General features: G+C 42.1%; 1 protein-coding gene across 1 annotated transcript in view; it reads right to left on the reverse strand.

Annotated features, from left to right (window-relative positions):
• Positions 1–2,800: 2,800 nt before the first annotated feature.
• LOC134314925 (pro-neuregulin-3, membrane-bound isoform) overlaps positions 2,801–13,993 on the reverse strand; it is a 456,298-nt gene continuing 445,105 nt past the window's right edge. The window contains exons 8-9 of the mRNA XM_062995745.1: positions 12,467–12,649; positions 2,801–3,487 (exon numbers count right to left, since the gene is read on the reverse strand). Coding sequence (XP_062851815.1) covers positions 2,965–3,487; positions 12,467–12,649 — 706 coding nt within the window. The 3' untranslated portion in view covers positions 2,801–2,964. The remainder of the gene's footprint in view (positions 3,488–12,466; positions 12,650–13,993) is intronic.

The following is a 13,993-nucleotide window of genomic DNA, read 5'->3' on the forward strand; positions in this document are numbered from 1 at the left end:
AGGCAAGCCGGCGGAGGCGGTGTCCTGCCATCCATGTGGATGTTACTTTGACATGTACCACCTACCTAAGCATTGTTGCAGACCATGTACACCCTTTCATGGAAACGGTATTCCCTGATAGCTGTGGCCTCTTTCAGCAGGATGATGCGCCTTGTCACAAAAAATGGTTCAGAAATGGTTTGAGGAGCACAACAAGAAGTTTGAGGTTTTGACTTGGCCTCCAAATTTCCCAGATCTCAATCCAATCGAGCATCTGTGGGATGTGCTGGACAAACAAGTCCGATCCTTGGAGGCTCCACCTCACAGCTTACAGGAGTTAAAGGATCTGCTGCTAACCAGATACCACAGCACACCTTCAGGGGTCTAGTGGAGTCCATGCCTTGATGGGTCAGGGCTGTTTTGTCAGCGAAAGGGGAACCAACACAATATTAGGAAGGTGGTCATAATGTTATGTCTGATCTATTTATAGCTTGGGGTTCTGAAAAATTGAGAGAGTCTAAAATGCTTATCATTAAGAAAGCTTTACATGGTTTAATGTATTAAATTAACTACATAGAAACACTAAACCTCTCTTAATTATTACTGCTTACAGGTTCTCACCACTAATGAGATTCCTCACCTGTTGTTTTAGTACAATAAGTCATGTTAAGTTTTATTCATGTTAAGGTTGTTCATACTGCCTGAGTCGCTTTTACCATGTCATATCAAACAGTCTGTCTCACTGGAGGTGATTTAAAAAGGTCAGTGGCAACCTGGGTCAAAGTTCAATCAGGTGAACTTCTGAGGTCTACGCGGCAAAAGTGTGCGGTGCGCCTCACTCCATAGGAAACAACGGCACAAAAACCAGGACGCCTTGCAAAGGTGAAGATCAAACCCAGGTCTCCAGGACCCATATTGTTGTACAGCACCCACTCTTCCTTTCTTTTTTTGTTTATAAGTGTATCAAACACTTTCCTTTTTTTTCTTTCCCAAAGCATTCCTGTCAAATATTATTCAAAGATCAATGTCATTCTTTCATGCGCACACTGAAACAGAACTGAGCCTTGTTGACCAAAATCCCAAATTGAAATGGTGTGACTGTGTGAAAGCAATACAGCATACCCTTGACTTACGAATTTAATTGGTTCCGAAGGGCTGTTCTTAAGTTAAAATGTTCATTAGTTAAACCTATTTTTCCCCTTACTTAACCTTTCTAATGTCTTAAATTGTCTTTTTTGTTGAATCTTAAATGATAGAATAGACATTACTGTAATAAACAATAATAAACAACAATACACAGTAGTACTGTACTGTACATAAAACACACATCACATTTCAGTTCAGTACGTGTGCTGTACCTTACACCATGATAAATTTCCTTCTTTTTTTTTTATAAAATGTATCAACCAGAAACAACAACTCTCATATTTCTCTATTTTTTCCTTCTTTATTTCAGTAGTGTTGTATTTTGAAAGAATACTTTACTCAGCGATTTCCTTCTTCTCTCGCTCACTGTCCCCTCTGTCTGATACACAGTGACAGCTACTGGCAGGAGTAATTATACAACAACGAATAGTAATAGATTTGTTCATTTTCTCAGCACTACACTTCCTCTAGCCTAAATTGTGCAAAATATGAAGAAAACACAGAAAAAACACCGTCCGCTGTCTGAATGTTCGCTCACTGTGTATATATATATCTAGAGAGAGAGAGAGACGGTCGGAGTTAACTTGTTCGTGACGTCACGTGTTTTGTGAATTTCGGTTCGTAATCCGAAATTTGTTCATGCGTTAAGTTGAAAAAGATCATTCGTAACCCGAAATGTTCGTATGGTTAACCGTTCTTAACCCAAGGGTCTACTGTATTACTATTTTTTAAAAGAACTATCAGAATTTGGAGGCTGGATTCAAAAGGAAAAAATGACAGGAATCATTTCACCAAAAGATTCATTGTTATTTTTTTCTCACATTTGGTTGGAAATTCAAACAGAAATCATTCACCTCAATCCATAATTACCACATACACTTTTTTCATCGCTGCTTTCTTCCAATTTTCCCCACCCCAAGAAAGCAGCAGTTAATTCACCAAAAACAAACAAACAAACAAACAAACAAAAGCCCAAACGCAGAGGCTCCACGTCTGGGGTTGGAACTTCAATTCATTGTCCAAAGTCTGAGCTCCAAGCTCCGGACGGATGAGGTGAGGCGTGTAAAAGGACTGTTCCTTATATGTACCAAAACCCCATCCGACAAGTGAGAAGAACTTAAAAAAACACATAGTACAAAAAATAGCCAGACACATTTCCATAAACTTAACAGGTTTGTTCGTTCAAGGGCAGTATTCGACGGTCGGATATCCTGATCGTTTTAGGTTCCGGTTCAGGCGTGGTGTGTGTCCTGGTAAGAAATTTGTGCACCTTTCATTTCCAAAGCAGGAAAAAAAAAAAACATTTTCCTTGGCAGGGAAATTACATTGTGGACATGGTGGAGCCCATGACGACACACTTGCGCAATTCTCAAAACGAATGGGGGAACCCGTGAAACGAAATATGGTCCGGGACTGCGAGATGTAAAGAAGTTGTTACAAAACGAAATATCATATCATTCTCATTGCATCGATCCGTGTGATTTTTGTGCACTTGGTTACCACCAAATTCATTCAGATATATTTATAGCCATTTATATATAGATATCTATATATATTTTATACAATTAAAAACACCATAGAGATGACAGACTATTTGGTTTCTTTTTTCTAAGTAGAGTTATCTCATTTTAATAAATGCATATAAATAATTTATCTTTTGTTTATTTTTTGTCTGTTTTTTAAATTTGTAGACTGTCACTCCTTCAAATATGAATCCTCATACCCAGGCCACTAGAGTGTTTGTGCAACGTCCATAGAATTCCTTTCATGTTTTTTTGGCAAAACACTCCACAGCCTTGTTGAGAAACAAGGTATGCCACGAGAGTGATGAACAGCCTTTCATTGACAGGGCTGTGTTGAGTCTTTGAGTCCTTGAACGTCTGTTGGATTCAATAACTGAGTCTCTGTGGGTCCGCTGGGAGCCATTCCTCTAAGCCCACCCCCGTTGGCAAGGAGAACACAAACCGTCTCTCTTGCCACATGAGAGCTGGAAAAAACAGAATCATCCTGCCTCGCCTCGGTGCAGGCTATTTCTCCGAGCCTTTCCCGACCTTCTTCCTGCAATCGATTACCTTCCCTTCGAGGGCTGACCGGGTTGTCATCATGTGACCTCCCTGGCCGCGCTAAACCCTGACTCACGCCGTCGACGACGGCCGTCTGCATGCACGACGCCTCGCCTTGATGCGAGTGGACCGACGGGATGATGGGAATCCCATAAGAAGCAAAGGTTCTGTTGACAGGGGAGCCTGAGCAAAGGTTCCTGGCAGGCAGTCTGTCCAAATGACTTCTGTCCAAGGATTGTGAGGTTTGCGTGCCTCGAAATAGATCCTGGCTCAAGTCGATATCAGGCTGCATCATATTCCTGTAGTAAACAGACAAAGAAAATCAAAATCATGAATAGATTAGAAAAGATTTTACAAGACAATGCAAAAACACATGCTGCACACATTACAAAGGCATGGGTGCAGAAGAAGAGGGTACGGGTAATGGACTGTCCTGCCTGCAGTCCTGACCTGTCCCCAATAGAGAATGTGTGGAGAATTTTAAAACGAATAATGCGACAACAACGACCCTGTACTGTTGCACATCTTAAGACGTGTTTGCAGGAAGAATGGGACAATATAAAAGCTGAAACACTAAATCACTTGGTATCCTCGGTGCCAAAACGTCTTTTAAGTGTGGTGAAAAGGAATAGCAATGTTACAAAGTGGTAAATGCTTTACTGTCCCAATGTTTTTTGGAATGTGTTGCAGGTCTGAAATACAGGAATTGATGTTTATTAATAAGTAAAATGAAGCCGAGCAGATAAAACATTAAATATCTCAGGTTTGAAAGTTAATGTAAGAAACTCCAGCATTTTCCATACTGTCCCAACTTTTTCTGATTTGGGGTTGTATTATCCATTACAAAACGTACCATGTTTCTTTTAAAAGTAAGAGCTGAATAAGTGAGGTGCCTCTTGTTAAGCAGAATAAGTGGCTAAATTCGTACCCTCTATATCTGACTAATAAAAGTAACAAGACAAACTAGGTGTCTAGACTTTAAAAAAAAAGAACAAATATGTTTTAAGCCTCTTGGCATACACTGCTTAATTACAGCATTTGTTCAGTTTGCTCAGTCCCCAAAAGGAAATTCAGATTTGCATTCTACAAAAAAACTAAACATGACTCAGAGCTTGTTGTCTCACTCTGAAACGGATTACCAAACCGAGCTTTAGGGAGTTTGTATTTAAAGCATTTTAAAGAAGATGGAAGGTTCCTGCAGAACAGTACTAAGTAACTGGAGTTTCACAGGGTAGCCTGCAAGCAATGTGGTGTGGGGAGCTCACTTACACTGATCAGCCATAACATTAAATCCACCTCCTTGTTTCTACACTCACTGTCCATTTTATCAGCTCCACTTACCATATAGAAGCACTTTGTAGTTCTACAATTACTGACTGTAGTCCATCTGTTTCTCTGCATGCTTTGCATCTTCAATGGTCAGGACCCCCACAGAGCAGGTATTATTTAAGTGGTGGATCATTCTCAGCACTGCAGTGACAATGACATAGCACAGACAGACACAGCAGCGCTGCTGGAGTTTTTAAATACAGTGTGCACTCACTGTCCACTCTATTAGACACTCCTACCTAGTTGGTCCACCTTGTAGATGTAAAGTCAGAGACGATCGCTCATCTATTGCTGCTGTTTGAGTTGGTCATCTTCTAGACCTTCATCAGTGGACAGAAAACGCTGCACACGGGGGGCTGTTGGCTGGATGTTTTTGGTTGGTGGACTATTCTCAGTCCAGCAGTGACAGTGAGGTGTTTAAAAACTCCAGCAGCGCTGCTGTGTCTTATCCACTCATACCAGCACAACACACACTAACACACCACCACCATGTCAGTGTCACTGCAGTGCTGAGAATGATCCACCACCCAAATAATACCTGCTCTGTGCTGGTCCTGGGAGAGTCCTGACTATTGAAGAACAGCATGAAAGGGGGCTAACAAAGCATTCAGAGAAACAGATGGACTACAGTCAGTAATTGTAGAACTACAAAGTGCTTCCATATGGTAAGTGGAGCTGATAAAATGGACAGTGAGTGTAGAAACAAGGAGGTGGTTTTAATGTCATGGCTGATCGGTGTATCTTTGCCTACAATGTTATTAGAGCTAGAATACACTGAGAGCCAAAACATTAGTACTACCTGTCTGAAATTCTGTCAAAACAGCTCTAAACCGCTAAGGCATGGACTCCACAAAACATCTGAAACAGTCAAGTGGTATCTGGCACCTGAACGTTTCCAGAAGAACCTTCAACCTCTGTACATTGCAAGGTAGATAATCTTACAGCGCATTCTGGTACCATGCCACCCACATGACTTTGGAAACCAGTTAACCCTCTTCTGTTGCTCCAATATCCAGTTCTGATGCCTGCATGCCCTTTGTAGGTGCTTTTAATGGTGGGTAAGAGTTAGCATGGTCATTTTTTCCCCTTTTTCCCAATTTACCATAGCCAATCTGCTGCGTCCAAGAAAGGAGTATATTTGCCTGACACACATTCCCATCGATGTGTGTGCAGTCCACTAATACCTTCCTATTCTTATTCTTATACTTAGGTGGATTTGGTTGTACGGTCGGCTTCGCGTTCGGAGAGCCACACCACAATCTCTGCGCTCCTCCACTTTCTGAATAGGCACCCTGGGCAACCAAGGTACACAGTGTTGAAAACCCAACTTCTTAGTCTGATCTTTCCCACCCAGCAGACTGGAGGCCAGTTTTGTCTGGAGGCCAGTTTTGTCTGCCGCAGGCATTAGCCAACTGTGTCTGCAAAAGGGGGGCCCACCCGACCGGTAGCAGAGCCGAGATTCAAACCCAGGAGTTTAGAACCTCTGCGCTGGTGTGCTAGCTGGCTATTAGCATGGTCATTTTGACTGGCCTGCAACTATCCACTGTCATCTGACGCATTCATTTCATCATGATTTTTAGTTTAATCCACGGCAGTTTCTCTGTTGGTCCATACCAGACAACATAACCTTCATATCCTCTGGCATTAACGAGTCTGGGCCAAATAACAACAAGTCACAGGTTCGTGGCTTGTCTCTTCTTGGACATCTATTGATGTGTACTCACTGTGGCCGCCCGTGACACCCCCTGCTGTTTCGGAAATACTTTAAACCAGTCGTCTGTACATAATGATTTGGCCCTTATCAAAGTCACACTTATCAAAAGGGTCCTACTAAATTCAGGACAAAATGTGTTTAATTTCACTGAGCTCGTTTTTCAAAAATCACAGATTTAATGGATTTTTTTTTTTTTAAGTGCCACATTTCATGGCAGTTATTAAACAACACTAATAAACTAAATTATAGTTTGTTTATTAGGATTTTAACGTCATGTTTTACACTCTTTGGTTACATTCATGACAGGAAACAGTAGTTACTCATTACACAAGATTCATCAGTTCACAAGGTTATATAGAACACAGTCGTGGACAATTTAGTGTCTCCAATTCACCTCACTTGCATGTCTTTGGACTGTGGGAGAAAACCGGAGCACCCGGAGGAAACCCACGCAGACACGGGAAGAACATGCAAACTTCACACAGAAAGGACACGGACCGCCCCACCTGAGGATCGAACTTTCTTGCTGTGAGGCGACAGCGCTACCCACTTAGCCACCGAGCCGTCCCAAATTGAATGATAGAATAAATGGAAGCTACAGTGCACAGCGTAGCCTGTCTTAATAGTTGAATGTAAACTTAGAACATTCAGTGATGGTCTCAAATATGAAAATACTCAACAAAAATAAAATACCCCCCCTCCCCCACCTTGTCCACAGAATTGGTTTTCCAAATGGGAGTTTTCTAAACTCAGTTACACGAGTAGTGTTTTTAGCTGCTTTAGACTTCAACATCTTGGACATTTTGACTAACTGAATTGCCGTAGGATTGCTAGAACCACCTTATAGTGCAAATTAACCGGTAAACTTGAGGCATTTGAATGCTACGTGAATGAAAAATGTTAAATCGCTAAACACAAACCTTAAATTTTGAATTTTGCAGCAAATTGCATATTACACAGGAAACGGCTCATATAGGTAGGACCTTACTTATCAGATCTGCTGCATTCAAGATGTGATATATGAGTAACTACCATCAGCCTTACATTTATTATTCCCACACCCTCACATGCACTACTGTTATAAAATATGCATTTCCATGCACATTATAGGGGAGTGGCCCTAAAGTTTTGACTCACTTGTGGTTACTCAGTTGCTATATTTAACTTAAGTACTACTAATGTAGTGGTGCTGTAAATCTGGCCTGCAGTGGCCTGATTTTATACCCCAGACTGAAGTGACAGTATTCCAATGTATGTACAATGTACAATGCAGAACACTTCATGTCATGAGTGAGTGAGTGCTGTTTTAGATCAGTCAGAGGATTAACGTCATTGAGAAATCTCAGACTATCTTCGGCTGCTTCTTCCATTTCCAAATAGTTGAGCATAAATGCTTGAACTGACACAAAGGGTCTGTGAAAACCTAGTGAGCTGCCTTGCTTCCCAAATAAAGAGGATTCTAACTGACATAGAAGCTTAGAAAGTAAATTATTTAGACACACTACTTAGACAGTGATTGCGTCACCGTCTGTCTCCCTGCCTATGGCCACAGTGTTAGCTTACTAAGCTAACAGGGTTAGCCTCAGGCCATTTAAATCAATGGGCTGAAGCAACACAACCCGCTACAGTTCAGCTAACATCTCCCTCTGTGTACCGAAAAGTGTTACTTTGTAACTGACAAGCCCGACTTTAAATTACACTTGTACACATTTCTAAAAATGAAAAATTATGATAATTACTTGCATTTGAAAAGAACTCTTAAGAGCTTGCTAGCGTTCTTCCAAAAGTTTCCACACTTCTTTTCCCTCTTTTTCTCCAAATTTTCTCCTCTAATCTAGTCGTATCCAATTACCCTGATTGCGTTACGCATTACCTCTACGATACAACCCTCCACTTCTGACTGAGGAGCTTCGCAACTGACACACGCCCCCTCCGACACGTGATCAGTACGGACTGCCTCTTTTCACCTGCACGAGCCGAGTTCATATGCAGACCAATTTTATGCACGGAGAGCCACACCCTGATCAGCATTATTCCCCAACCCAGCACAGGTGCCTTCAATCAGCCAGCAGAGGTCGTAATTGCACCAGTTATGATGAACCCTGGTCCGGCTCATCCCTCCCTGAACAACAGCCAAACCTTGTTCATGTGGCCGCCCAGCCCAGCCGGATGGCAGAGCTGAGATTCAATACAATGTATTCGAAATATCAGCTCTGGTGTGCTAGCAACCTGAGCGACTTCTACAATTTTTTAAACTCTATTTATTAAAAATTTCAAAAACAAATGACATCACTTATCTACATAGTCACCTTCTGATGCATTTCATAAGCATAATGCCATCAGCAAAAAAATGTTTTTGGTTGAGAGCTTAGCACAGCTGCTTTCACATCATCATCACATAAAAATCTTCTTCCCCTTAAAGCTTCTTTGAGCGGTCCAAAAAGGTGGACATTAGATGGCACTGAATCCAGACTATAAGCTCTCTCTCAGTCTCTCAGACACGATCAATTACTACTCCTCCCACCCTCACCATTTCCAACCAAAATATAAAAGTGTATGGCTGCTTAGGTGGCGCAGCGGTAAAAACACACGCTGGAATTCAATACGATGTATTCGAGATCCCAGCTCTGCCTACCGACTAAGGCTGAGTGGCCACATGAACAACAATTGTCCTGTTGTTCAGATATGGGCGGGACTAAGCCGGATGGAGTCTCTCTCCCATGACGGGTGCAATTACAACCTCTGCTGGCTGATTGATGGCGCCTGCACAGAGATGAGAAAAGAGTGCTCTCAGGGTGAATCTCTCCATACACAACGCTGAGCTGCACTGCACTCATCAAAGTGCAGGTGATAAAATGAATACGGCATGCTGCCCACGTGTCGGAGGGGGGCATGGGTTAGCTTCGTTCTCCTCAATCAGAGCAGGGATCAGCATTGGTGGAGAGGAAGCATGACGCAATCGGGCAATATACAAAATATAAAAGTGTGGAAACTTTTTGAAAATCCCTTGTATATATTTTTTTGTGAGAAAAGTTGTGCCACGCTGAATGCTGGGATTGCCTTTGCAGGTGAGGAAGCCCTCAATGCTCCCTTATTTTTTACTCAGCATTTCAGTCAAGATAAGGCATCTCAGCAGGAAGCATCTAAGAATTTAGACAGCCTTCCTCTTGGGAGTGAGCATAGTATGACATAAAATACTGTTTATGTAGAGAGCTCACTAGGTGTTCAGACAGACCCAAAGTGTCTTAGGCCCTGTCCACAAAAACACCTTTAAATATTCCCTTTATTTTTAAAAAGTGCAGAGTTCACAAGTCTTAGCTTTGCTCCCAGTCTGTAAAAAGAAAGCTGACATGAGCAGGTCAGGCCTATAGGGGGCGATAATGACACATCCTCATATTTGACTTGACTACACCTAAGATACTATATACAGTATATACTCCGATCAGCCATAACATTAAAACCACCTTCTTGTTTCTACACTAATTGTCCATTTTATCAGCTCCACTTACCATATGGAAGCATTTTGTTGTTCTACAATTACTGACTGTAGTCCATCTCTTTCTCTGCATGCTTTGTTAGCCCCCTTTCATGCTGTTCTTCAATGGTCAGGACCACTACAGAGCAGGTATTATTTAGGTGGTGGATCATTCTCAGCACTGCAGTGACACTGACATGGTGGTGGTGTGTTAGTGTGTGTTGTGCTGGTATGAGTGGATAAGATACAAAAATGCTGCTAAAGTTTTTAAACACCTCACTGTTACTGCTGGACTGAGAATAGTCCACCAACCAAAAATACCCAGCCAACAGTGCCCCATGGGCAGTGCCCTGTGACCACTGATGAGGGTCTAGAAGATGACCAACTCAAACAGCAGCAATAGATGAGCGATCGTCTCTGACTTTACATCTACAAGGTGGACCAACTAGTTAGGAGTGTCTAATAGAGTGGACAGTGAGTGGACACTGTATTTAAAAACTCCAGCAGCGCTGCTGTGTCTAATTCACACACACTAACACACCAGCACCATGTCATTGTCACTGCAGTGCTGAGAATGATCCACCACCTAAATAATACCTGTTCTGTGTTGGTCCTGTGGGGGTCCTGACTACTGAAGAACAGGGTGAAAGCAGGCTAAAAAGGTATGCAGAGAAACAGATGGACTACAGTCATAATTTTAGAACTACAAAGTGCTTCTGTATGGTAAGTAGAGCTGATAAAATAAAGTGTGGAAACAAGGAGGTGGTTTTAATGTTATGGATAATCAGTGTACTGTATAATAGCTCTTATACACCAAATAATATCAGTCTATGTCTTTATGGACCTTGCTTTGTGCTTTGTGCAATTGGATGTTCACTGTAAGCCAGGCATTCATGTCCAACATCTCTGCCAGATCTCACAATCGCTTTGTGTCTGGGCACAAATTCCCACAGGCACGCAAACCTTTTGTGCATCATGAAGGTGAGTTGCATATGCAAATACATTTACCCTTATCTGCATTAAGCTTTTTTCCTCTCAGTTTCAGTTTGTTTCCATGGTAACATGGTGTTTTTTTTCTCAGGTCAGTTGTGTTCTTCTGCATGTTAGATGTTCTTGTGAGAGCAGAACCAGAAATAGGTCACCACTTACACCCTGCCGTGACTCACCAAGTGTGATCTGGTCAACAGATGGCCATGTGCATTGTAAAATGAATAAAGAATCATTTAAACAATACCTCTGTGTTTAATTTATTAGTGGTTTACATAAATTCATCATATATACATACACCGATGATGCATAACATTATGACCACCTAACTAATATTGTGTTGTCCCCCTTTTGCTGCCCCATATACACCAAACTGATGCACTGTGTATTTTGACACCTTTCTATCAGAACCAGCATTAACTTGCATCACTGAGCCTTGGCCGCCCATGACCCTGTTGCCGGTTTACCACTGTTCCTTCCTTGGACCACTTTTGATAGATACTGACCACTGCAGACCAGGAACACCCCACAAGAGCTGCAGTTTTGGAGATGCTCTGACCCAGTCATCTAGCCATCACAATTTAGCCCTTGTCAAACTTGACAAGGGTCAATTTTTCCTGCTTCTAACCCATCAACTTTGAGGATAAAATGTTCACTTGCTGCCTAATATATCCCACCTACTAACAGGTGCCGTGATGAAGAGATAATCAGTGTTATTCACTTCACCTGTCAGTGGTCATAATGTCATGCTTGGCCGGTGTATAGTTTAAGGTTGAAAGTAATGTTATGTCATTTTTTTAAGGAACAAAGCTGTCAAACACCTATATCTCCCTTCTATAAATGTAAATTGTTACACAATCAACCAGCAATCGGGAAGCTATGCTAATGTAGCTAAAACAGAACACTTACTCATCTTGAACCAAACCATCAAAATCAAGCAGCGTCTTAAAGTTTCTACAGGAAGACTATGTGCAATAAAATTCCACAAGATCTGAGCGAAAACTTTAATACATTTGAGCAATTTTATATCTCTATGAGTGGATAAGACACAGCAGCGCTGCTGGAGTTTTTAAACACCTCACTGTCACTGCTGGACTGAGAATAGTCCACCAACCAAAAATATTCAGCCAACAGCGCCCCGTGGGCAGCGTCCTGTGACCACTGATGAAGGTCTAGAAGATGATCAACTCAAACAGCAGCAACAGATGAGCGATCGTCTCTGACTTTACATCTACAAGTCGGACCAACTAGGTATGAGTGTCTAATAGAGTGGACAGTGAATAGACACGGTATTTAAAAACTCCAGCAGCGCTGCTGTGTCTGATCCACTCATACCAGCACAACACACACGAACACACCACCACCATGTCATTGTCACTGCAGTGCTGAGAATGATCCACCACCTAAATAATACCTGCTCTTTGGTGGTCCTGTGGAGGTCCTGACCATAAAAGAATGTTAAAAAAGTATATAGAGAAACAGATGGACTACAGTCAGTAATTGTAGAACTACAAAGTGTTCCTATACAGTAAGTGGAGCTGATAAAATGGACAGTGAGTGTAGAAACAAGGAGGTGGTTTTAATGTTATGGCTGATCAGTGTATATTTCTAAATAAGTAAGTGAACCCCACTTACTAACTGGTTCCACTTCCATGGTGAACACCACCACCACTTCTAACTCAAATTCTCATCCAACTGTTAAACACATGAATCCCTTTTTTTTTAAATAGTTCCAGTGTTTTAAACATGTCCATTATGAAAGGGCTTACTCACACTCTCACTGGCTCTGCATCCTTCTCAGAACCTTCAGTTTCCTGTAGGTGCTGGTAGGCAGGACCGAAGCCTCCGATAGGATTGAGTCGTCCACCAGTGATGGGTGAAGTCTTGCGGGCTGATACGCGGAGAGCGGAACGGTTCTGGTTCTTCTGATCAGTGTTACAGGACAGAGGAGCACTCCTGCAAATAATAGGAAGATCATATGATCAAATGATTCTCCAGGCCACCCAGGGATGATGTATGCATCTTATCACCTACACTTTGACGAGTGCAGTGCAGCTCAGCGTTGTGTACAGAGAGCATTCTTTTCTAATCTCTGTGCGGGCGCCATCAATCAGCCAGCAGAGGTTGCAACTGCACCAGTCATGGGAGAGAGACCCCATCCAGCTTAGTCCCACCCATATCTGAACAACAGGCCAATCGTTGTTCATGTGGCCGCTCAGCCTAGTCGGCAGGCAGAGCTGAGATTCGATACGATGTATTCGAGATCCCAGCTCTGGTTCCAGCGTGTGTTTTTAGCGATGCACCACCACCTGAGCGGCTCCTTCCTGTAATTTTAAGGGAGTTTTTTCTTGTCATTGTTGCACTTGGCTTGCTCAACAGGGGTTTTGGTCTGTTGGTCCTGTATGCTTTAAAGTGCTTTGACATAATGTATAATCATAATTCATCCCTGTTTGCGAAACAAAAAACACTCATTAGATTAGCATAGCTTGGCATGGAAGCTGGTAGATCTTTGATATAAATATACACCGATGAGGTGTAACATTATGACCACCTTCCTAATATTGTGTTGGTCCCCATTTTGCTGCCAGAACAGCCCTGCAGCTGTGATGCACTGTGTATTCTGACACCTTTCTATCAGAACCAGCACTAAGTTCTTCAGCAACTTGAGTTACAGTAGCTCGTCTTTTGGATCAGACCACACGGGCCAGCCTTTGCTCCTCACGTGCATCAATGAGCCTTGGTCACCCATGACCCTGTCGCCGGTTTACCACTGTTCCTTCCTTGGACCACTTTTGATAGATACTGACCACTGCAGACCGGAAACACCCCACAAGAGCTGCAGTTTTGCTTCTAACACATGAACTTTGAGGATAAAATGTTCACTTGCTGCCCAATATATCCCACCCACTAACAGGTGCTGTGATGAAGAGATAATCAGTGTTATTCACTTCACCTTTCAGTGGCCATAATGTTATGCCTAGTTGGTGTATAAAATAAATCTTTGATTAATTATGTGGTGGTTCTATAATGTCAAACTTTGTGGCATGGCTTCCTAGTTACCCATAGCCAGGGTGAAAAAAAACCAAACTGTTAGCTTAAGCTGAGCCAAAATTTGCTAAAATGGTCAGACGTCAATTAAAATAAAGAATAATTTAATTAAAAGCTGCTGAAAATTGTCGACAGTCAAGCAAGCTTTACATGTCATGAGTTATAGGCTTATGTCCATGAAGGCATTATGTACTTCGTTACTAATATTAGTAAGGCTTGACTAATACTGCTGTGAGGAAGAGACTCGACTTT

The sequence above is a fragment of the Trichomycterus rosablanca genome, chromosome 5 (assembly GCF_030014385.1).
Source record: "Trichomycterus rosablanca isolate fTriRos1 chromosome 5, fTriRos1.hap1, whole genome shotgun sequence".
In the NCBI taxonomy this organism is placed as follows: Eukaryota; Metazoa; Chordata; class Actinopteri; order Siluriformes; family Trichomycteridae; genus Trichomycterus; species Trichomycterus rosablanca.